The 25,135-nt window shown below is 40.9% G+C and overlaps 2 protein-coding genes and 1 long non-coding RNA gene across 6 annotated transcripts in view; 1 reads left to right on the forward strand and 2 right to left on the reverse strand.

The window, feature by feature from the left end:
* Positions 1-24,967, forward strand: part of LOC103154005 (uncharacterized) — a 26,576-nt gene extending 1,609 nt beyond the window's left edge. The window contains exon 3 of the long non-coding RNA XR_477875.2: positions 24,894-24,967. This is a non-coding gene — a long non-coding RNA (uncharacterized LOC103154005). The remainder of the gene's footprint in view (positions 1-24,893) is intronic.
* Positions 4,992-11,643, reverse strand: tmem115 (transmembrane protein 115). The gene is made up of 3 exons (XM_007575137.2): positions 10,109-11,643; positions 8,368-8,732; positions 4,992-5,635 (listed from the first exon to the last, which is right to left on the reverse strand). The coding sequence occupies exons 1-3, from the start codon at positions 10,598-10,600 to the stop codon at positions 5,329-5,331; spliced, it is 1,164 nt and encodes a 387-aa protein (XP_007575199.1). The 5' UTR covers positions 10,601-11,643; the 3' UTR covers positions 4,992-5,328.
* The window catches only part of LOC103154006 (helicase ARIP4-like), a 59,215-nt gene continuing 47,779 nt past the window's right edge, over positions 13,700-25,135 (reverse strand). For all 4 annotated transcript variants that reach the window (XM_007575133.2, XM_007575134.2, XM_016662372.1 and 1 more), the window contains 17 exons: positions 24,926-25,108; positions 24,571-24,704; positions 24,238-24,434; positions 23,904-24,107; positions 23,673-23,811; positions 23,411-23,588; positions 23,104-23,325; positions 22,888-23,006; positions 22,603-22,727; positions 21,900-21,999; positions 21,601-21,806; positions 20,882-21,057; positions 19,910-20,106; positions 19,559-19,758; positions 19,358-19,447; positions 19,036-19,131; positions 13,700-18,545 (listed from right to left, as the gene is read on the reverse strand). In XM_007575133.2, coding sequence (XP_007575195.1) covers positions 17,506-18,545; positions 19,036-19,131; positions 19,358-19,447; positions 19,559-19,758; positions 19,910-20,106; positions 20,882-21,057; positions 21,601-21,806; positions 21,900-21,999; positions 22,603-22,727; positions 22,888-23,006; positions 23,104-23,325; positions 23,411-23,588; positions 23,673-23,811; positions 23,904-24,107; positions 24,238-24,434; positions 24,571-24,704; positions 24,926-25,108 — 3,606 coding nt within the window. In that variant the 3' untranslated portion in view covers positions 13,700-17,505. The remainder of the gene's footprint in view (positions 18,546-19,035; positions 19,132-19,357; positions 19,448-19,558; positions 19,759-19,909; positions 20,107-20,881; positions 21,058-21,600; positions 21,807-21,899; positions 22,000-22,602; positions 22,728-22,887; positions 23,007-23,103; positions 23,326-23,410; positions 23,589-23,672; positions 23,812-23,903; positions 24,108-24,237; positions 24,435-24,570; positions 24,705-24,925; positions 25,109-25,135) is intronic.

Genomic DNA, 25,135 nt, shown 5'->3' on the forward strand with positions numbered 1-25,135 from the left:
TCTTCTGGACGACGATGGACATAGGACAGATCTAGTGTATATTTATCCCATAATTTCAGCTGCACAGAGACCTGCGCAATTTGGTGGATACACATTGTGGCTATGCTGCATTTGATAAGTCTGCCATACAATGTATTAATGAGCAAAAAAGAGTTTGCGATGATCTGTATTTGTAGATGTCTGTGTTTAACTTAATTTCTATAAAAAAAACCTGTTTTACCTCTGGTCTTTCTTTATATCGCATCACATCCAGGGGCACAGGAATTTAAACTGCAACCAAAGTTTAATGAATTCTCATCTTCCTTATCTCCTATAGAGGAAGTTTCAGAGTATTCATCTGATTCATCTGAGGGGGAAATTCTGTCGGACAGTTAGATTGTCAGCTTCTGTGGTGGAAAAATGGAAACAGGCTTCACATTTACAAGACAAGAAAGATTCATTGTCTTTGTTGATGCACTTTTTTGATTGTCCAGGTTATTAAAACTTCAGGCTTTCACTTCTCTCTTTGGGACGTTCGTACCATTCATAAACGCCTCTTAGAGAAAGTTTGGGCTGAAGTTCAGGAGGAAGAAATTGATGGTGACCCAGCAACGATCTCAGTCCATAGCCAGAAGATATTTGAGGCTATTTGTAAATCATTTAGGGGATCCAGTCAAGTTGTGGGAAGTTTCTTATAGAAAACGCAGTATTGGACAGAATAGTTGTGGTGTCAGTCTTGAAATGTGTTGCAGAGAAACTGCCCTTAGTTGCGCGTTTTTTCAAAGGCCTGCTTGAAGCCATATGCAAACCCTTTAAACAGAGACATGTGTGAAGTCCCACCCCACCTGTGCAGAATCCAGTCAGCCAAGAGGAGACTGCCCTGGATGGAAAATGAGCCGTCTGCATCATCTGTGGTTGAGGAACTCTGCAGTGGAGGTCATGCAGGAGATGAAGCATCGTCAGGTTCTGCTGCAAATGTAAATCTCTATTTACATTTGCAAATGGAGATTTGATGGAGATTTGCAAATGTAAATGTAAATCACTGGTTCCAGAACGTGTTCCAGAGTCTGGCAGCAAACAGGTGGAAAACCAGGGAGAGAATGACCGTTTCTCTCCGGGTGCTCTGGGTTTTTCTCAAAAACAGAAATATGTTCAATAGACCCAGCGTCCATGTTGGGTTCATTGGTGTTTCAACAGCAATGAGTGAGTGTGTGTGTTTAGCATTTCTGTGTATTCATTTGATTTTCTAGTAAAATCACTTCAAAATCTATCAATTTTAGAAAATTGTTCTTTTTAATATTCAAATGTTACCAATAGATTGAATGCTGAGTGTGATGTTCGTTCTCTTTGTTCTTACATGGGTTTTCTCTGGGCACTCCAGTTTTCCCCACAATAAAAAAAAAAGTCCAATAAACCCAGTGTTCATTTTGGATTCATTGGTGTTTCTATGGCCACTTAGTGTGTTTGTGTGTGTGTGTATTTATTTCACTACTGTTAAAATAACTTCCCTTCATGAAGACTGTGCAGCAGACCTCCGTCAGAACCAAAATGGCTCTGGTTTGGGTAAGTGTTAGCATCACAAAAAATGGAAAATGTTGGAAGTAATTTAAGAGGCCTTAAAAGCGTTGGAACCTGTCCTGAGGTGGACTTCCATCCTCAGGTGGACTTCCATCCTCGGTTCCTTTGCCGCATGTCTTTCCCCCTTACTGTTGGAATACTGCCAAATAAAGCCACGAACATTGAAAAAAGTCGTAATTAAAAAAAAAAAAAGTCAAGAGTGTCGGGCTGAACAGAATGTCAGAACTACAGTGATGGCGGAATGTTTTGGGCATTATATGTCTCGTTTAACTCAACCAGATACACATAGGATTAATGTGGCCCTTTAAAATGAAGCTTACTGAAAATTTCAAAATAAAAGCCTCAATATTCCTCTCAGGTTAGTGCACCGCCTCAGAATTTAGGCTATTTTTTTCTCAGTTCACTGCCTTGCTGTAAGTAAGTGTCTGCTTTGTTGGGCTTGTTCCTCCAGATCCAGGAAAGCAAACAGGACACAACCACAACTGAAAACTTCTTACAATCATATTTTATTTAATTGTGAGATAATGTATTCAAAAACCGAAACACAAGTATCTTTGCACAGCATAGAGAGAGAAAAGGAGGCAGTTTTTTTGTCGCTGTTCTTTTTTGTTTTTTTAGAAAAAAGTAGATTTCTGGTGAAGCGTACACAGAGACGGAAAAGGAAAATGACACTATTCCAAACCATTTAGGAAATTAAAATAATGAAAGAAAAACACTTCCTGACAATTTTTTTTGGGGGGGAAGACAGTTTCCACAAGTGAGTCATGAAGGCTAATATTATCTGCAAGAGTTTTAGCCGAGAAAGGGGAGGAAAAAAAAAAAAAAATTTTAAATGGTGCCTGGAAGCTTTGATGCGTTATAATTTACACATCCAGACGAGACGAGTCTTTATAATTGAGAGCAATAGGCACTTTATCAGCTGTAACTCATATGTAGCATTATGCTAAGCAATCTGATTATTATTATTTTTTTTTAATGTTGGTAATCAATTTTCTATTTGCAACAAAACGGGAATAACCAGTCAAGTAGCTGAGGAAATATTTGGCCTATTGTGTATTGTTGTCTTCTCAATACAGACAATCTGAAATGGAACAAAGATTGGGTGAAACCAAGCTAACTAGACTCAGTCTAAAAACCCCAGTTATTTCATAAACGGTGACAATGTGTTTCAGTCTTCTGATGTTTTTCCATTACAACACACAAGCAGAAGTGAGGTGGCAGATAAATTTGACACCATGACGCTGGGCTTTTTTTGTATGTAAAAAGTATAAAATCAGTATATGCTGGTATGTAAAAAATTTAGTATTTTTAACATAAATACCGAGTACTAAAAGTCATTTTGACAGATGATCAAATGTATACCCTCACCCTGATGTTGGATTCAGGTCGTTCCAGGTAAAAGTTATTTTTTCTAGACTCTCTACCAGCAGGCTCCCGTTCATTTCTGGTTTGTACAAAGCTGTAAAAGTACTTCTCCCAGAATTGTTTTCTTCTGCTTTTACTTTCCTGTCACATTTGCAAGTTTTGGATCTTAAAAACCATTTTAATTGTAGATACCCGGCGTCAACATAAAAAACATTTTTGAAAAGAGGATTTTAAAAACTGGAGGGGGGGGATGCCTATTCAAACCAACGTGGCTCTATGTGGAAAAAGTAATTGCCTCCTAAATCTAATAGCTAGATGTGTCATCCTGGTTTGTGATTCAGCATTTGTGATGATCCACAACAGAGGAATTTTGGTCGACTCTTCTTTGCAGGATTATCTTATTTCAGCCACATTAGAAGGTTTTCTTAACATCGGGCTACTTTGACACTTTTCTTTTTGTTTGCAGCCATTCAAAGGTTTTTTGAACTGGTATATTGTCCTTCTGCTAAACCCATATGCACTTTAAGTCAGAATCTGACCATTTTTGTGTGTGTGTGTGTGTGTGTGTGTGTGTAATTGAAAGTAAAATTGTGGTAAATCTGTTCAGGGACAAATACTGGAACAACACAAGACAACTGCCAAACTAACACACTCAAACACCTGCTTTAATACATTGGGATGCTCTTGCCTGTGTGAATTTAATTTAGGCAATAATAGTTTTTCCTACTTTTTTTTTTTTTTTTTTTTGCAACTAGTGAGTCATCAATGACAAACCTCTTTTCAATGAGGGAAAACTGCGTGAAAAGTTAAACATGTATTAGATGCCAAGATCATAATTATGTTTAACATTCAGTACTTTTTTTGTTTAATAGGACACACCCAAATTGGGGTAAGATTCTTACCCCACGCCCCCACCAATTACAAGAACATTAGGATATTAATTAGAAAATAGATGGTGCAGCTTTAAAACTAATTCATCTTCTCAGCTCAACTGAAGTGACTAAACTTAAATATATATATATTACCAATTTGACATCCTAGTAATCATTTCCACTACTCAACTGTCCGTTAATGACGTTAATCAAAAAGGACACGGGGAACATCAGACCTCCAAGGAATTGATTTTTTTCCCCACAATAAAATGTGACATCTCCAGCAACGACTGCCAAGAAATTGAACGAATTGCTGACCTTTAGATCTGCATGGACTTCATGTTGATATTGATGAAACTATTTAGTTGTTCACCATGTTGGAAAATCATTAACTGCCTTACACTTTAGAGCTTAGAAATAAAGAATGTTCCAGCAAGGGCATTTTCTGACGCATGGGATATAAATCAATGCGACAGTAGGGGTGGAGCTACGTTTTCACGGGGTTTAATGTGTAAAACTTAAAAAAAAAAATAAAAATATGAACTGAAATTAATAAGTCATAAAACTGTTGTCTATTAATACCAAAAACTATTTTCTGCACTTCTCTTGTGCATTATTAACTATTTTATTAGTAAATGTGAAGACATAGCCCCCTGAAATAGCTACAGACCCCAGGATGTGTAAGAGTTGAACCACGTTCAGCAGCGCGACAGGCCCAACACGTCTTGTTAGATCAAAGAAAACAAACTTTTAATTTCCTTTAGAGACCAACAGAACCAGAAGAAAAAAACAAAAGTTTTTTTTTTTTTTCCTACCGTTTGAGCAAAGCAGTGAAAAATAAAAACAGGTAATGTTCTCCATTTCTCTCTGTGGGAAACAAAATGTTTCTGGAGAATCATCTGGCACTTCAAGTCTTTGAGCTTGGCGTCGCCGTTCAGCAGGTTGGTACCACCGAGACGCTGTTCATACTCTGCGTTACAAAGCTGGTGATCCAAATGGAACCAACACACCAGCAGCAAGTGTCACTAGAAGCAGCTTCATCTGCACTCAACAGAGGATCAATAACTTCGTGCGTCTTTGTCATCAACCGATTTCTTGTAGCAGGCAGGCAAAACGACAAATACGTCTGTTCTGAAAAGACTTAGAAAAAGATCTGCACAATGATTTTGTTATTTCAGAAAGAAGGTGAAATACATGTAGCAGTGATCAGAGTTCTGCAAGTCAGGATGTAGCCCTAACACACAGATTTTCTTTTATTTTCAATTGCACGTGGGAAGGAGAGTAGGAACTAGGTTTGCCCAACGGCGCCGAGCTTTTGTGACTGACATGTCTGAACTGAAAGCACTTTACAGTCTTTAGACAGTTTGAGAGCACAATTTCATGTTAGCTCATCACAGATGTTGTGTAGAGTGAAATATCGACATCTAATCATCGTTACTGAGTGTATTACCAGCCGTGGACGCGTGAAGCACTAGCATACTGCTCAGTGACACCAACGAGAGCGTGCATCTGCATACACCAGAGGCTCCACTTGCTATGATCTAGAGCTTGCATCCTCGAAGGTGATGATGCTGGACTCGGGGTGTTGCACTCCACTTGGGGACGCTGTCCCGCCGCTCTGTGACGCCGACGATGGGGAGGTGGAGGACAGGGAAGCGCCTGAGGGCCCTCCGGAGGTTCTCTGGGCCGAGGACGAGGTGTCGTGCCCACCAGGGAGGAGCGGCTGGCTGTCGGTTCGGACCTCGTCGTCGTCGTCTTCTTCCTCGTCGTCCATGCTGGGCCAAGCGGACTGGTCCTCCACTCGCTTTAGGCGTTCATTCAGAGCTTTCAGGGCCAGTTGTCTGCATCAAAGAGGCAACAGGAGACAATGATTGCTAAAACCAACAGGATATGTAAGGGAAAGCTGAGAGGAAACGCACATTAACAGGGCATCTGCAGGTTTCAGCAAGTCAAATTTAAGACTTGATGATGCTATTGCCAACTCTAACTTAAGAGAAAAGAAACTGCAAATCTAGGGAATGGATGGGCAATGATGCTGCATTACAACCAAGCATAGCAAAAACTGTTTGTTTTTGCTATGCTTGGTGCAGTGCAAGAGCCAGATGCCTCTCACACTGCATCTGGCTCTCTACAGACTTTTGCAAAGAATGAACACGGCATCTTATAGGTTGGCAACAGAAGTGAGTCAGTGGCAAATACAAACATTGTCCGATTAACTGGCAATAAATGTGAACTTACCCATAATAAACACCAAAAAGCTAGCTAGATAGCTGGCAGGGGTATATTAGCAGCTAGTTCAACTGTCTCCAGTCACAGATTCAAGGAAAATGTCTGCACATAACTCAAGCTTTTGCCTGACAGAAAATTACATTTGAGAATATGCAACATGAAATAATCCTGCCATGCCAAAATTTAAGACCTGTAATTAACGTATTTAAGGCTAACTTACTGTTCTAAAAAAAAGGAATTGAAGACATTTAAAGGCCTTACTTTTAGATGCATGAATTAAAATTCCACATCCATTTTTAAGGATGTGTGGAAATCCTGATTTAAGCATAAAGAGCAAGTCTTCATCACCCACATTCTAGATGAAATATCTGTTTTCCGCTTACATTAAACCCACTCTTGGGGGTGGGGGGATGAGTGCAGAATGTTTGTTACATTTCAGCTCCTGATACCCCTAAATAAAACCCAGTGCAATCAGGTGCATTCAGAACTCCACTATGTGAAACCACAGCACCCTCTGTGTGTACTTTGTCAGCATAGATGCAGCTGCTCTGGGAAGGCCTCGGAGGTTTGTCAGAGAACAACAGTAAACAAACGACATGAAAACCATAAAATACCAATCTAAGAGCATTGCTAACTCCTTCTTTTCCACTGTAGCGATTTCCTATGAGCCACTTAAATTATGCATCTGGTGCGAGTATCAAGGGCAGTTAAACACTAACCAAAGGGCAAATGTATTACAGGCGTGCAAAATATGAACATTGATCTTTTGGCGATCAATTCATTGATCGCTGTTGTCGCAGTCTTTAAAATTGAAAAGACTACAACAACTGAAAATCTGTCAAGACCTGGCCATCCACCTGAACTAAGGAGCTGCAGGAGTGGCAAGAAGTAGCCCATTGCTGATAGAAAGCCATTAGGACAGTTTGCCACAAGTAGCGTTGTAGACACAGCAAACAGTAAGGCAGAAGTTTACTTTTCAGCAGCAGCTAAACATACAGTCACAGTAACAATGGAAAGGTTTTAGATCAAAGAATATTCATGCATTACAACAGTTCAGTCAAAATCCAATTAAGGAATCAGTGGAAAGATTTAACAATGGATGTTAAATCTTCCAATCTGACTGAGTTTGAACTATTTTGCAAAGAAGTTGGGCTACAATTTCAGTCTGTATGTGTACAAAAGCGGAAGAGACGTACACCAAAAGAATCGCAGCTATAGTTGCAGGAAAATGCAGTTCTACAAATTAATGACTCTGGAGGACTGAAAGCAAAGACAAGTGACACTTTTCCTATTTCAATTTGCAAAATATCTTGAAAACCTTGTACCTTTTTTGATGAGAATATATTATATATGAAACATTACATGATACAAAGCTCAAAAAGCATACATTTTGCATAACACCCCCTTTAATTATTCAATTTTTTCTTAATCCTACGCATAAAAAAATATCAAAACATTTGCCAAGCAATGTTGCTTCACACCCAAATAGTGATTCAGCTGTTCTATGGTAACTCTTAATTTCTTCTACAACCACTTCAGCAAATTCTTGCACACACCGAATGCATTTATCAAATGTTAGTCTGTTCTGGTATTTCATGTCTGACAGCCCGGAGAAAAACAAAGTAAAATGTCTTCACTTGATTGTTTGAATGGAGCTTTGCTGAATAAATCTACATTTCGATCTTGATTAAGACCCAGTCTAATCAAAAGACAGAAGGCCTCAACTTCTAATGCACCTAATCAAGATCAAGAAGTTTCAGAGGGATAAGAATAATTTACATTTATTCATTTAAGTCACTTATATCTGTTAAACTAGAAAACACCAAACAAAACAAATGGAACTAGGTGCAAAAGAAAAATCTGCCTTTGCACAGCTATAGCTAGCATCATTTTTTTTTTACACTATAAATACCATGATTGTTTGAATAAATGTAATAAAACTGTCTAAAACTATGTGCGTGTTTGGGATTGCATCGAACATTTACTGAATCTGAACAGCAGCTTGCAGAAGTGCCTCCGTGACAATCGGGCTCAGAAAAATAATGTTTAACAGCTTGACAGAAGGTGTTTGTGAGTGTGTGAAAGAATTCATGGAAGGCTGCAACTGGGAAAAACGGCACAGCTGCATAACAAACCGCGCAAACAGACAAGACAAAAAGGAGCCTTTTATTTCAGAGCAGCCGAGAGGAAGGAAAACTGTTTCATCCCATGATTTATAGTTTAACTTGATCCTTTTTATTGCTAACACCCCCCACCCCTAAACTTCATTTTAGATTGCTTAGAATAATACAGTTACTTAAAACCAACTGATCTGTGACCAACAATCTATTCACCAGAACCTCACCTCCGCCTCTCGGCATCCTGGGGATCCGTCCCTGGCAAGCTGATCGTAATGGAGGATGGCGCCCCCACGTCGTATCTCTTCACCATCTTCCTGCACACCTTTATCTTCACCAGGGCGGCGTGCACGAGACCGGCGAGCAGCCCCACCGCCGGCTGGACCGCCTCAGGGAAGAAACTGGCAAAGGCAAAGTGGTCGGACATGTCCCCGCGGCCCCGGCTGTGTCTCTGGTAGAAGCGCAGGTAGACCCAGCCGGACAGCGCACCGTAGCTGTACGCAGCCAGCGGGGCGCAGCTGTCGAGCAGCCCGGACAGTCGCAGCAAGGCCAGGAGGAGGAGGACCAACGCCGGGGCAGCTTTGAGTCTCACCTGAAACCAAACGGGGAACATTTTGGGTGAAAAGACTCGGGAACGTGACTGGCAAAAAATTTAATTTAAAATAAGTAAATGAATAAACTGGGGAAAGTCCTTTTCTAAATCGACAGAGGTAAAAGAAATTCAGTTTTCACAACAAAAAAAAAAAACAAGATTATGGTAATTTAAAAACTGAACCATATGCCGTTTTGTTGTTGGTAGTACGGCTTGGTTTGTTGGGCAGCATCTTCCATGTTTTTATTGAGGTTACAGTCAAATACTTCTGTCTGTCCCAGCTGAAATGGCAGATCGTTTCTTTAGTAGACTGAGCTGCAAAAGTCAAACTAATGGTCTTTAAAGCATCATGTGAATCAGACAAGTAAAAATAAATGGAGTCCAATTAGCTTTTAGAAATGTTAACGTTCATGCTAACACTCACACCATGCTGTTGCATAATAAATTAATAATAAATGTTAATTAATTAATTGGTTAATTATTTCACCAATGTGTTCAGAAATAAACATTTTAAAAGTGACCCCTACAGACCTCCATGTTAGAGAAGTGAGGTCACACAGAGGTCAACATATTAACCAATGACTTGAAAAACCAACAGCTATGTTTATCATGCACAAAATAAAACATCCCTTTATCAAACACTAATCTGACTGAGGAAGGCAATTGTCTGAATTTGCTTGCCAACGCAAACAATATCCGTCGCGATACAACAGGGCATTACAAGAGAATGAGCCCTTAAAGGGGGCATCGTCAACAAAACGCTGTGATATTCAGCAATAATCTGCTGAATACATAGACTAAATGACAAAAAACATAATGAAAAGATAACATGTCTGAACCTTTTTTGACTAAAAAGAACAATAAAAAAGAAATCTAGAGAGACGCTTTGAATAAATAGGTATGATCTTTTAATTCTGGTGTATTGAAGAACTTGAAGTATATTTTTGTCTTGTGTGCTAAAGTCCTATGAAAACAAAAACCTGAAACCCAAAGTAAGAAAAACCCTGACTGGTTCCAGTGTTTTCACTATTATTTTGAAATTGTCAGCTTTATGCATATTTCAATTCGATATACAAAGGAATAATTGAAAATATAACTTGCTTAACAGCTGAGCACAAAGTGTGCAGTGTTCTTAAGATTGTGTTCATCCAAATTAAAAGCAAAATATTTCCAGAATGAAGTGACTACATTTGTGTTTGCATTTGACACTTGATTTTGTCCAAATTAAAAAAAAACAATTATGTTTCAAAACTCTCTACAAACAGAAGGACCAGAGAACACTGTTCTGTTTAACTTGTGCAACATTACACTGATACACTCCCATTAAACACACATCACTGTAAACACACTTATTTATGAGGAACCTTCAGTCTCACCTGTGGGACTCTGAGTACAGTGGTGTCCCCCATAGTCTGCTTCAGAGCCACCAGGACACCTCCCAAGAAGCCCGCAGCTCCATAGATGCGCACAGCAAACAGGAAGTCCAGGTCAAACGTGGCCACATACGTGAGGAGATAGGAGAGCCCTGCCAGGACACCCGCTGACACGTTGACCACGGCGAAGAAGATCAGGAGCTCCAGGGCACCCCACAGGGGCTCCAGGAGGCGCCCACAGGCCATGACTGTCCCCACGCTGGCCGCCACGCCCCACACATGCTGCTCCACCAACCCATGGGTCACCAGCGTCCACACCCAGAAGTTGGGAGGAAACAGGTAGCCAGGGGTCACGCCTAGCGCGTAGGAAGTGTCAACCGCCCAGGCCAGCAGGTAGAGGAGGACCACCACGGCGCTGATGGTTTTCACCACCACGCTGGTGCTCGCGAGCGCGGCCAGGAAGTGCTGGCGTGCCACAGGGAGGTAACGATTCATTTTAAGCCTGCTTGGAGGAGGATGTTCCTTGAGCAAATAAGCCCAAAGAGAGAGCTCACAGGCGGGTCAGTTCGTTCTGGTGCGCCAGATGTTAGATGTAGCTGGAGGAGCGATATTGACAAGTAGAACTGGAGAAACTGGCGAGTCCTGGCGACATCAATATCCAGGCTTTTCTGTGAGCCTTCATCCAGCAGCTGTCTGGAATGTGGATAAAGCTGCCTCTGGTTCTCAAATACTTCTCGTCAGGCTTTTTACCTTTAAATAAAGCAAGCTACAACATACTCTGTGTAGCTAAAGACGGTAACGTTGATAGAAAGTCATAATTTTACAGCTTAACAAGCTAAAAAACTTTGTAGATAAGCCCCAAAGTGTGTGATAACCTCAGCTAGGCAGCTTTTTGAATTAGCCACCAAGCTAGTCACCTTCACTTTGTAGGTAGTAGCACAACGAGCCAACAAATGTCTAGCAGGTTTCTGGAGCGTGCTTGGAGTCAAATATGTACATTTCAAACTGAAACAAATACAATCCTTTTAATTTAAGGAGACGCTTCTGGTTGAGTTAGCTGGTAAACACCGGAGTGCTAAATGCTGGCAAACTGTCAAACTAACCCTTCAGGTACGATTATTCACGTCCGTCACAAAGTATGAAGACAACACAGTTTCTCTGGAGATGAGAAAACCCAGTTAGTGTCAGAGAAACCTGGTCGTAGTGAAGCAGCAGCCCGGAGCTCCAGTCTTCGGTCTGCTGCTCTGTTGTCCCGGTGTTTGCCTGCCGAGTCAGCCCGAGGATTTCCCGACGTTAGCAACAGGCCCAGGAAACAAAGCTAGACGCGTTGAAGAACCCCAGAAGCGTCTGGTAAACTTTACCGGCTGTTGGATCACTTAACCTTCATTTCTTCATTCTGTTGCCTATGGATAGAAAATATGCCTGGCGAAATAATGTTGTTTTAGGAGACACTTATCTTCCCAGCCATTTACCACCGTCATCAGCAATGGATGTGGAAACGTCACGTAACTGCTTTGGAGCAGAGCATGCTGGGTAATTGAGTTAACTACAGCGCTAAAGGTAGTTCCTCTTTAACGTTTTCATATTGAAGGCAGTTTTCGAAAGGGAATTTATGACTGAAATACACAAAGGAGCACATGTGTGTGAAGCGGCGATGAAATTGATTAAATTTTTTTTTACTTAAGCAAATAAATATCTGAAAAACATGGCATGTATATTTGTATTCAGCCTCACCAAACCGAGATTTTGTAGAACCACCATTTGGCACAATGAAAGCAGCTTTACTCTACAAAAATCATATCAGGAGGGAATCCTAACTATGTGATTGATTTTATTATGTTAACTTAATATTCATTAAACTAGTTCTTTTTATGCAGAAATATTGGGAAAAATCATTTCAAATTTTGTTTTAATTTTTGGGTACTCCATTATATCCTAACAGGTCATTCATATACTTCCATCTGAACTTGCACTAAGATGAAGACCGAAAAGGTTGCAAGTGCATTCATTTTATTCTGAACATCACATTTAACAAAGATACACGCATACAAACATTTTGTCTCAGTGGGACAGAGGAACTTGAAAAAGGTCTAAACAGCAATTTTCTCTCCGAGTTATGGAAAAGCAATAGAAAGCCTCACATGCAAAAACAGACGGATATAAAGATCTGAGTCATATACGATGTGCACACAACAACCAATAGCGAAATAGAAACACACACATTTGCAGTCAAACTCAAATTTTATTTATTGATATGGCGGATAATGTAACATATTTAAGCACATGACTGGTTTTTAGGCACAATTTAGATCTAGTCTAGCAGGTATGTGGTGATTTTGCAGCCGTTTTTCTTCTGCCTGAGAATCATGCATGACATCTAGTGATTTGAGTTGCCTTTGTTAATCACCACAACGCATCGACTATTGGGTGTTCAATGAATCCATTAAAAACCTGCAATACCTCTCATTGGAGTAGTCCAATTTCTACTTTAGTTTTGGCGGACATTCAATGACACTTAAGATATATTAAACTAAAGTAACCTGCAAAGAAAAAACAAAAAAATAAAAAGGGATTTTTCAATGTCTGCCAAGAAAATTTAACGTAAATTCTAATAAGAGAATAAAATAAGATTAAGGTAGGATAAAAAAACAGAAGATTTTCACTCTGATGTCCTCTCATCCAACAATTTTACCAGTGTGCTACTGTTAGGCTGGATGCATAAATGACCAAATGGAAGCACAGATATGTACAAGAGTGGAAATGGAGGGAAAATAAAGAAAAACCTTTCAAATGCAGAGAATTTTTAAAAAAGTAAATTTTAAATGTTTTATTTTTGTCAACTTTAGGTAGTTTTTTCCCCCCCATCTTTTAATTTTTTTGATGAAAGGATGGAAAATATTTACAACTTTCTCTTGAATTTAGTCCTTAAAGTTTCAGTTTCATCCATTTGCTACAGGACTAAATATTGAATGTTCCTTTCTAACAACAACATGTCTACAGTTACTGACAATAAACATGCAAATTTATTTTCATAAAAAGGAATGGCCAATTATTGCCAGCTTTGCACGCGGTCAGTCAGTTTGTGTGTGAGCAGTGGAGTTTCCCACATAAACGGTGGACAAGAAATGTAACAATTTACTACCGCCAGGGTGTTTCTTCATTTGTTTCAGAAACCCAAACTGTTTTTTTTGAAGAATCTGCTAACGTAAAAATAATTCTTCCACTGTTCTACATTTATCTTAATCAAAGGTTTTCTGACAAAAGCATAAAAAAAAATAAAAAATACTTGAACGCTCATGCCACCCCATGACATCATGGCATCCTGGGTGAAAAGGCAGACAATCTAAATCAAACAGTGCCAAACTGAAATCCACACACCATCATGTGGTCAGTCATTTGTAGCTTGCATCTATAAATAAGATAAAGAAAATAGGGGGAAAAAATATTTAGACCATGTTTCTTTTATTTACAAAGTCAAATGAAACAAACAAAAAACATGTAAAACGGCGATCCATTCTCATGAAGCACTGATCATCTGCTCAACAGGCTTGGAACACAGAACAACATCCTTAAAGCCAGGAGACAAAATTTTTCTTTTTTTTTTTTTTCTTAATATACCTTCTCGGCTAAACTGGAATTCAGACAGTCGGCTCAGCTTGCTTGCTCAAACCGCTTCGTATTAATAAATATGTAAATTCAAGTAAAAAGCTGTAAAACTAGTAAGCAGGTCAGTCTTCACAGCAAAAGCCGAGCCAGAAAGTTTATCACAGAGGAAACTCGTTGGCATCACGGGACGACAAAACAACTTAAGATGTGGTGAAATATGGAATAGGGAATGAAAAGCGTCTGGTGAAGTTGTTTCCTTTCCCCTGCTGATTTTTTTTTTTTTTTAGATCCAGGACATAAGTTTAAATTCAGACAAATGTCTCTTAAAATCCACTTGAATACTTACGTGTCCAAATACTAAATGTAGTGTTTAGAGTTTTGTCCTATACGTAGCCATTTTTTGTCTCTTTTTTTTTCCACATTTATTCCACAGTATTTCAGATGTAGCCAGTTTGTTCTCAGATCCTGGATCTTGCTCAGCAAACACAGTAATCAGTTGGTCCAGTAATTGTTTTGTTGGGTCATTTTTCGGTTCATCATGAGCGAACAAAAACCTCCAACAAGTCTGAGGCATCTATCGGGAAAACAACACTAACAAGGACCATAAAAATCTTACATTCTCAAGAAAAGAAAATGGAAACCAAAAAAAGAAAAACACTGTACAAAAATAAAAATACAAATGAATAAATATGCAAAGTCATAAATAAATTAAATTTGGTAATATTTCAGAACTTGTCGAATGAGAAGAGCCAAGAAAAAAAACAAAAACAAGCATGAGTAAACATTTCAGAATAAAGAACAGATCCATTAAAGAATAAAAAAAACAAATTGACAAGAAATGCTCGAGTGTTGCTCTGATGAAGTTTGGAGTTCCGTGTTCATGTGAGGAGCCGGTAGCTTTTAAAGCTGGAGCCGCTGCTGTTCTGGGAAACATACAAACATATGGTTTATCAAAGCGGATGGGTTTTGAAGCTGAAGATGAGTTATGGGGAAAAGAAACGGGTCAGGTTTGTTTTAACCTACGTACACAGATTGTCTGTTTTACAGTGGAGCACAGTGTATGCTGCGGATATGCATTTCTCAACCAGAGCTGCTATAGACTAGGCATGGGCTGGTAGGAGATTCTCATGGTTGGATAACCTTGAGTAAGAATACCACAGTTTTAAGTGCAATAAAATTGAGATGAAACAAATAATATGCGATTACTAAAAGTAGCATCTTCTATTTCATGAAGACTTTAAATTGTCAATGAAAATCTCCGTTCGCTTTGACCGCCTGTCCAACAGATCAAATTTGTACCATTCGTGAATTATAACACAAACAAAAAAATCAAAAGTTAATAAATAAAGAAAATCAGGTCAGGTCATTAATGGCCTGTGGAATGCATTTTGGATGTTTCTGCTTTACACTGTAAGATGATTAATTCAAAACATTTTTTAAATTTGGAAACCTTAAGTTTATAAATATCTTGAATCACCTCATTACCGATAATCGGCCCATGCCGTTTGTGAACTTCTGCTCTGCAATCAATACCTGCTCTATGATGCGATCCTCTTTGTTTTCGAGGTTTCTGGTGAGTTTGTGCTGTGTTTTTCTTTTCTTTTTTTTTTTTTTGGAAAAGCCACACGATATCTCCAAAATGAAGTTTGGTTTTACATTTCAACTCTGCTCACAGAACAGGACAGAGACAGACGATGAGTGAGGAAAAAACAAAACAAAGCAGCAGAGTGAAGGCGTGAATCGATGTCGGAAGTTTGCATTTTTCACTTCTTGAAAATGATTCCTTTTGTAACCTTTAGAAAGACAAGACGCCGACACAAACACGGTAACAACACCAGCGTAACCAAAGCTTTGAGGGGCGTGATGGGGGCTGTGAAGCTCAGTGCCCCCTAGGGTCGTATCAGTGTATGTATATAGGCTTTAGTGAGTGTTTTGCATCATTTTTCAACTAGGCTACAGTAAGACTGTGGGTGAGATTCAGTCTCCCCTTACCTCTTCTTTCTCACAGCTAACATTCAGAAAGATGGGAGGCAAATAAAGGCATCTTCTGTTGGTTGTTTCTCCGCTACAAGGATGACACCTCATTAGCTTTTTTTTTTTTTTTTTTCCCCACCTGCCTGGTTTTAGGCAATCACCTGTTTGTTTTTCTTTTTTGTAAAAGTAGATTACATAAAAATACAGTACACATTAATAAAAAGAAAGGAAAAGAAAATCATCCCACACCCCACGCCTAAATAGAAGGAATCTTTTCAGACAGAAAAAGGCCCGATATGAAGGCATTTGATTATTCGTACATTCTTCTTTCATTGGAGTTTTTTAAGTTTCAGTAAAATGTTTTCAAACCTCATCAAGCCTTAAGATGACACATCATTTCACCCTTTAAAAAGAAAAAAAAAATACAAGACATCCTGTCCTGGCAGTGAAGTATTAAGCGCAACAATCCTTTTCTTTTTTTTTTTTTTTGAGTTTGGTTTGATATTTCTAGCTATTTTCTTTCGATGTCCAAGGAAATATTCAGTAGCAGTATTCAACAAATGACAAAAAGTTTCAGTTACTGAACACGTTTACTACAAGCTGCCTCAGCTGGAAGGACATTTTTCTTTAAAGGGGTAGGTCAGGATTTTCAAAGTGAGGCTCTGATATGATGTTTTAAGCGGTTAGACTCCTACTAGCTCGGTTAACTCTGGTGTCCATTTAGTTGAAATCCTGATTAGCCTGGGCTGAAGGCTAAAGCTAATTGCTAGTCCAAAAGAAGCTCAGACCAAAGAAGGCTTCCACCATCTTAAAACAAACTCCAATTGCCAAAGCTTCATACTCTACGAAGTAAACTTGGTGATGATGCGCTAATTATTTACACAGGGCGTGGGCACAGGAGGCGGAGTGGCAACAGAGGAGAAGGCCCACGTTTCTGGACAGAGTAACTGCCTAATAAATATGGTAAGGCAGTGCAAAAATGTATCATGTCCACTTAAACTCCAGTTACATTTTTTTCTTCTTGAAAATATTAATTTTAATATCAAAATATGACTGACTGGAGACACTTTACATGTTCCACTCTCAGTGTGCGTTTCACACGGGAAGATCACTGGTGGCGCACAGCCTCCAACCTCAATTTCCTGTTTATGTAATCATCAGCGTCTGTGTAATGATGGTTTGCACACATAACAGAGCCTTCACATGGACTGCTGTGTTACAGCGGAGTTGTTCTAAGGCTCTTAACAGATTAGCTGTTAACTTCAGGCTTTGGGTCCAACTGATCTGCATTTATTTTAAATATACCAAAAAAAAAGTTTTGACTTTTTAACAAAACCTCACTTAAAGAAAACCTCAACTATCCCATAAAGAGAAACTCCAGCTTCTGGCTGCCTTTTTGATTAGCTGTAAGCAAAGAGTCTTCACATTTTGCAAAGCTGCAGAACTACTGTAGAATCTCTAACAGTTCAACTAATGGCCGTTTGTCGTCACTAAAGGCTCACACTCAGCAGTTCTCAGTCCAGTGATGAGCTTTTTAATACCAGGATTGGACAAACAAATCTGGAAGCTCAAAGTCCATAGAATTTAAAATCCCTCCCCTCTGGTCCCCTCTGGATCTTTTTAAATGCTTCACATTCTGATATTCAGCATCAACATTTGTCACTCAGTGTCCAGTCTGTTCAGTCACCCCTCAGGTTATTCCTCCAAGGCAATACAGGTGACCAAAATGAAGATTTTAGACCTTAACTTTCCTTAATTCTTTGTCCATCCTCCCTCAGAGGACACTGCAGTCTGACGAAGATGTCAAACTGAAAGTTGTCTTACTGTCCCATCATCTCGATTACGTCATCATCATCATCGGAGCTGCTGCCGCCACTGACCTCCCCGCCGTTCACCAGAACCGGGGCGCGGTGGCTTTCTGAGCGCGCTGAAGGGGAAAACGAGGAGGGGGAGGAGGACGAGGAGGAGCCAGAGGCTGCAGTTTGGGGGTACTGAGACAGGAAACTGGCTCCGGCTGGACCTGGGGTGGCAGCTGGACCTGGCAGCATCGACCCAGAGTACAGGCCGGCCAGAGACGGACTGTACGACAGAGGGAAGCCTGGCGGGAGCATCCCGGCCATGCTGGGGCCCAACATGTACGGCGGGAGGGCTCCCGGAAGAGAACCGGCGGCGCTGACTGACACAGAGGGAGATGACGAGGCAGAGGTCGTGACTGTGGTCGACGAAGACTGAGATGAGAAAGAGGGGGTGGTGCTGGCTCCACTCAAGCCGAACACGTCTCGGTACATGTAAGCGGGGTCGCCCAGCTGGCTGCTGGGTGGCTGGAAGTAGTGTGAGCTCGACCCCATGAATAGGGGATGCCCCACTGAACCGCCCAACATGGCCGAGTTGAGACCCATTGGGGGAAGGCCGTAGCCCCCAGAGAATGGGAACCCGGGTGAAGATGAGCAGTGTTTGCCTGCGTACGGCTGCTTGCCTGCTCGGTTCTCCATTGATGGGCTGGGGGCTTTACGCTTGCTGCCTATTCTCAAATCCTGGGGAACGCAGGTGTCCACGTTTGGCTGGGTTACATTAGTGACTGAGGCATCATGGTGGCTCGAGGCTTCCCCAGAGTAAGTGCTGCCACAATTTTTCTGCGGCAGCTTGTTAGAAGGCGGGGCGTTGGTGCCGCCCTCAGCTTCTCCGTCTGCGGCGTCGGACCCCGAGCCGGCCGTGTAGCGCTGCAGCTCGCTGATGATCTCTGGGCTGTCGGGGGAAAGAGGGCGGGGCACAGCCTTGGAGGGTGCCTTTGGTTTCCTGTCAGGGGATATGCAACCATTGCTGCCACCGGAGGAAACTTCCTGAGTTGGAGCCTTCGAGTCTGAAAGAAGAAAGACGATCAACGTTGGTTTTAAAATAATAATCTAACTTATTACATATCTAAACAGTATTTTCTATACAACCTTTTTGCTAAAAGACAACCTAAAACACTCCATTTGCGTTACTGAAGCTGAAATGTTGCGGTTTAGATGAATAATGTGTCAGTTTGGACTGAAGTCCAAATTTTGGTAAGATTTTGACATTTTCAGAGTCTCTCTATGCAGTTTAACTGAGCTTCAGTCATTTTGCTGAGAAGCATAGGAATACAGACAGTGAATGCCACTTTACCTGAAAGACTTGCATTATAACTGTGTCAAAATGTGACAATAAAAGTAAAAGCTAGCCATTTGAAATTGTAATTCTTAAAATTTTATAGAAAGCCATCCTTCATTTTTCTTTAGCTTCTCAATTTCTCACTACTTTGCACAATAAAAAAAATATAAATAAAATTCAATTTGCGATGCAATGTTAATGAATGAATAAGTAATTACCTTTGGGAGGAGCTGCGACACTCTCATCCACGGTCTTAGCCTTGTTAGCTGCTCTAATGGCAAAGATTCGGCCGTCAGATGTCCTGATATATGTCCCTAAATACAAGAAGAAGTAAACATTGTTTTTAGTATACACACTTACTGACATGTAACTTTACCTAAAGAATCAAAAATAACTACATTTTTAAGAAAGACACTGCATTGTTAATGTTTATTAAGTTTCAGATAGTGATTGGAGATGACAAAAAAGAAAAGGCTTGTACCATTTAATTTAAAGTAGAAAATCAGAAGTTAAATTTAGTTTAAGAGTTTGGAATTGCACCTTTTGTGCCCCTGATAACGTGGATACTTTCTCCGGCGTTGATCCTCGCCTGAACGTCTGTTGAGTTGTTGGTACCTGGAATCACTATGTCTGAAAGAGATCAGAAGCAACTTGTGAAACTTCAGAGGCTTATGTACGAACAACGACGACAAAAAAACAAAACAATGGATGGAGACAAAAACGCTTGCACTGCTTGCCTACCAGTGGTGGTGACGATCTTTTGCACAAACACCCCGGCTTTTTGCAGGCAGTTGACAGGGAAGCCTCCGAGGCTGGACGAAGAGGAGCCGCGGTCTGGGCCTGAACCCGCAGCCACATGGCGGGGCATCATGGGAGCTGATGCAGACTGAACTGGCCGGACGCTTGCCACTGGTTTCTCCTCTGTACGAGTTGGAGGGCGCCTGAACAGAGGTTGTTTGTTTTTTTTAGTTACTTTACTATTAATGCACATTTTAGAAGGGTTCAAATCTGATTAGAGAACCTGTTGTAGAAAACTTTACAGCATTTAAAGGATTTATTTCTAGATATTTTGTCAAACAGCAACTCACTGACCAGTTCCTCTGACTGAAAGCAGGGATGTTGGTGAGGCTCTGATCACTGGCAGGGTAATAGTGAGCGTAGGACGGGCGTGTGTACGGCACAGACGCCCTCTTCTCCTCCTCATAGCCCTTCTTGGCGGCTTTCTTCTCAGCTCTGCTCAGTTTTAGCTCCCTGCGGTCTATCAGGAGGGACTCATGGGGGAAGGGTTGCTGAACAAGAGGAAGATTATCGGTGATTAGAGTTCCAATTTGAATCGACTTTGTTACAGTTTTTTTTTTTTAAATAGTGCCCTGCAAAAGTATTCATATCCTTTAGGACTGCAAGTTATGTGTGTAATTGATTGTTCTGTCAATCAGATAAAAAAAAAAAAAAATTGCACATTCTGCACATTTTCATTTAACCATTTAGGCCTTTTTATACAATATTAGAAATACATGAAAAAGCCAAAGAGACAACTAAATTCCTTTTTATGTCATTGCCTAAAATACAATAACACTGAATATGTTTAGTGTACGCTGGATCATTTGCAGCTAAAAAAAACACTTCAAACATCAACATGTGAAAAGGTCAGCTTGCTTGACGTAACGTCCAGCGTAGTGAAAGAGGCTTAGTATGAGATTTTGTTTGCAGAACTTAAACTGGGTTAAGCTAAAATGATGGCACTTGAGGAGACCTGAGTTAAATATATTTACAAACAAAGAAGGATTGATTAATCACAATTAATCAGATTAATCATTTAAACTGCAAGAATCTATTATCTAGAATCCAGACCTTGTACACATTTAATTACTGTATGCCAACAACTACTCCACTGTAGCTCTTGTCATATGTTTATTGTTGCTGTCCTGCTGTAAAGTGAACCTTTGCCTCAGTTTTAACTGACGTCTTTTGCAACCTTTAAAAGTTTTCCTGCAGTTTTTTTTTTTTTATAATTTGACTAATTTGGCTTTAGTTCACTTTTAAATATGCATGACATCCGCCTACCTTGGTGATAAGGTGGGAGTAGAGATGCAGAGCTCTCTGCAGAACGCTCTCCCTGATTTCTCCGGGCAGCAGCCGGACCTGGGACGGATCCGGTTCCTCCTCCACAAAGTGAAGCAGGGACTCGACTTCCCTCCTGGTGAAATTCAGCACAGGGTTCAGGTCGTCCACGACACGGTCTGGTGGAAGAAGGGAGAGCAACATTTTAATTTTATAAAGGTATACGTAGCTGAAATTGTGAAAAAAGAGTGAGACAAAAGAACTGTGAAAAGATTTAAGAGAAATCATGCAATTAATGATACAACGGGATATATAAAAAAATTAATAATAGTAATCCAAAAGGCATGTTTTTTTATCTTCTAAAACTCAAAAAACATCAAAGGTTGGCTTCATGCCAAAGGCAATTTGTTTAGTTTTATGGTTTTTGTTCATGAATAAACATTTATTAAGTGGCTGAAAGCGTCTTGCAATCTGAAAATTTATGGTTTCGGTTCTAGCTTCCCCCGACCAGATTTTTGTTTTACTGTCTAAATGTGTTTTGGACATGCTGTGGAAACTAAACAGAGAGAGATTTAAAGCTACATTTGACAGGCTTGACACCTGAGCAGGGAGCCAAAACAGCTTGTGAGGCACATTTTGGAAATATTCTTCCTGGAGAACTCAAACGATTCCAGATAGTGCTCCTTTTCTGTAGACTCATAACACAGAAGTCCCAAACTCACCAGACATTCCCTGCTTGGAGATTTGACGATCATAAATCTTTTTCTCCAGAGTGAAGTCGCACACCAGGCGGTAGATGTGACACGGTTTCCGCTGTCCGTAGCGGTACACGCGACACACAGCCTGGGCGTCATGGCAGGGGTTCCAGGAGGCGTCAAACACCACCACTCGGTTCGCTCCAATCAGGTTCACACCCAGACAACCAGCCCTGAGGTCCAGATAGTGATCTTACATTATATCTGATGTTGGATCTTGATATTAATAATGGTTATAGTGTCTGTGTGTTGGAGGTGGGGTTTACCTGGTTGAAAGTAGGAAAACCCAGGCTGAGGTATTGGCCGGGTCATTGAACTGATTTATCAGTCGCTCTCTCTCTGAAGCTGTCGTGCTTCCATCCAGTCCTGGAAAATATCCCACAGCAAATCCACAGTTAAACTTAAATTAAAAAATATATATATATACAAGCAAAAGTAAGAAACTGCACATGTTTTTGTTTGACAGAGAATTATCTTTTAACTAGTTCTTTGCTTGATAAAAAAAACAACAAAAAAAAAACAAACTAAGGTTGTAGTAAGAGGATCATTCTGCGCACTGATAAATTACAGACCAGCAACAGTTTTCATGACTTTTAAGTACTTGAGTAACCAGGGAAAGCGAAGTCTGTCTGCGAATTAAAATTGCCTGCAGGTGGCAGCACTCATTGCATGTCAGTGCAATTGAATGAAAACTGATGCATAGAATCACTACAGTCAGAAGAAAAGACTCTCCTTCTACAGATTAGACAGATTTATCAGTGTATCAAGGTTAAGACTTGAGCATAGCAAAAATGTTGGTGCAATATTCAAACTAATTGCAATTTCTACAGAACATTCAGAACTAAATATTGAGTCATGACTATTTTGTATCAGATAAAACAGAGATTGAAAGAAATTTGTTCTTCCTTAGGTGTGTTTTGGATGGTCAGTCTTTGAAACTTGTTGAAAACATCATCAGTGGTGACTTACTGTAGTAGTTGAGATTGCGGACCCAGTTCTGGTTGGGTCGGTCTTTGTCGGTTGGATATGGTGAAGGAGGCACTGATCTCTTGGCCAAGAAATCCTCGATCACGGTAAGTGTGGACAAACTTTGACTGAAAGAGGAGCAGGAGAAAACGTAAGACCACATACAGAAGGTCCATGACAAGGTAGAAAACGACGAGAGGGACAATACGGCTAAGAACGGTTTGGGAATCCCACAACCAAGAGTTTCTATCCTAAAGGAAACAGATTTGCTGTATTTTGATCTTTCACCTGAACACAAGGATTTTGTCTCCCTTCCTGACACTTTCCTCTATCAGATGGAACAGCAGCACCATCTTTGCCGAGTTCTCCAGGATGCCAGGCTTGTAGTCACACATCAGTTCTTTCGCCTAGCCATGTGAAGGAGTAAAAGAAATGCCGTTAGATCTGTTGTCACATAAACGATTTTTAAGATCTAATACTGGAAAACCTCAAACTGGCACATACCCACTCATACGTGATGACCTGATTGGCTTTTTCCTGCAACTGGTTCAGACTCAGTCCACAGATTGGATCCGGGTTGTCCAAACTCTTTGACTTTGGAGCCTGTGTTGCCGTCGGACATCTGCCCTGTGAAGTGGACGTGATGTCGTCGAGATCCAAATCCTGCTCACTTGCCAGGTTTTCTTTCTGCAAAGCTTCGTACAGCACGTCTGGATGATTCCAAATCTAAGAAATGACAACAAATTGCAGTTCCAAATGAATAAAAGTATAATACTGAGGAGGATAAGCAACATTTTGGACACACACAGACCTTGCAGCAGACACAAAAAGCTTTCAAGGGGTTGAGGCTGAGCCAGCCGGTGTTCCCTGCCTCTCTGAAGCGGTTCATGAACTCGGTGTAGAGTGCCCTCTGCAGGGGAGACAGACGCACCAGGATCACATGCTCATCCTTAGAGGGAAGTTGGTCCCTCAAGACATCGTGGCCTCGTCTGGAGTATAAATAAACCAGTCAGTATTAGAAAGAGTTTCTTAAGAGAGACTAAGTTTAATTTCCTGAGCGGCGATGCTCTTACCTCTGTACAAAGCCTTCCAGCAGGCTGTGGAGGACGTGGCTTCTGTACCTCATCAGCTGGACATCCTGAGGTGTGCTGTCCACACATTGTCCATTAAGGATGGGGCGCTCAAACATGTTACTGAACTCCTGTCTTGTTCCTGAAATATGTGAAAAATCAACAACAAAAAAATGAGCAGGATTCAGAAGGAAAAGCAGACATGCAGAATCATAAACACACCTCACCACATACCTAGGAAGTCGGGTCGGACAAAGTCGACCATGCACCAGTACTCGATGAGATTGTTCTGGAGCGGGTAGCCGGTCAAGACTACGCGCCGCCGGGTTCTTATGTTCTTTAGGGCCTGAGACGTGCTAGCGTGGCAGTTCTTAATGCGATGTCCTTCATCACAGATCACCACATCCGGACCGGGTCGGGAAAGGGCTTTCTCAACACCTTAAGAAAAGACACGACCTCAGTGAGCTATTTCAGCTCCCTTATCTTTCTTTACTCTAATTTTACTTTAATCTTCTTCACTTTCTCTCCCCTAACTTCCTCATTTTTCCCCTTCTATGTCTTTCCTCACCTTTTAGAAGTTGCTGCTGTCTGTCTTCTTCGTCCAGGTTTATGATATCAGGTCCTCCAGTTTTTTTGCTCCTCTTCTTCCGCCCAGCCACAAAGCTCTTCTTCAAAGACAGGAGACGGTACATTTCGTAACCCATCAGCAGGACTCCACCATCCCGAGACCAGTCCTCCACCACCTTTGCCCTGGACGCTGTGTTTCTGGGTGTCAGGAGGAAATGAAAGGCTATTCTTTGTCAAATAAAAATGCTTTCCCCAACAAAAAACCCCCAAAACAAATGGTTGGGTGATATTATGTACAGACATTTTCAGTTCAGTAATTGTTCCGGTCACTTACTTGTGTTCATCGTTGAGGATGTGAACTTTAAATGCACGCGGTGTGACCAGTGTAGGATCGGTGTCTGGAGGTAATGCTTCAGGAGGAGGGACCCATGTGTTGAACTCTGACAGCCAGTTCTGCAGTGTATTCACCTGGAAGGGAACAAGTATGTGCATCAGATTTTGGTTTGTTTGGATCACAGTGAAGATGAATCTTGTTCACACCTCTTTAGCCATTTTTGGGATACCATGGGGTTCAGTACTCGGCACAATTCCTTTTTACGCTATACAGATGAAACCATCTGCACATTTACATCTAACCTTTTTATTATCATTGTCCAGGCATCAAATGGAGGAGGCCCACAGATGCTTACCGGTACAATGGCGAGCACAGTGTGAGTTTGAGTGTGCCTGAACAAGACGTCGATGAAGGAGATGACCTGAAGCGTCTTGCCTAAGCCCATGCTGTGAGCCAGGATGCAGCCGAATCCGCTGCTGTTGCTGAAGAGCTCCAGGGACTCCACCAAGTTGTCGTACAGGAAACGGATTCCGCCAATCTGAAGACGGATTGAGAAAGACCCATG

This window comes from Poecilia formosa, unplaced genomic scaffold (assembly GCF_000485575.1).
Source record: "Poecilia formosa unplaced genomic scaffold, Poecilia_formosa-5.1.2 Scaffold370, whole genome shotgun sequence".
Taxonomy (NCBI): Eukaryota; Metazoa; Chordata; class Actinopteri; order Cyprinodontiformes; family Poeciliidae; genus Poecilia; species Poecilia formosa.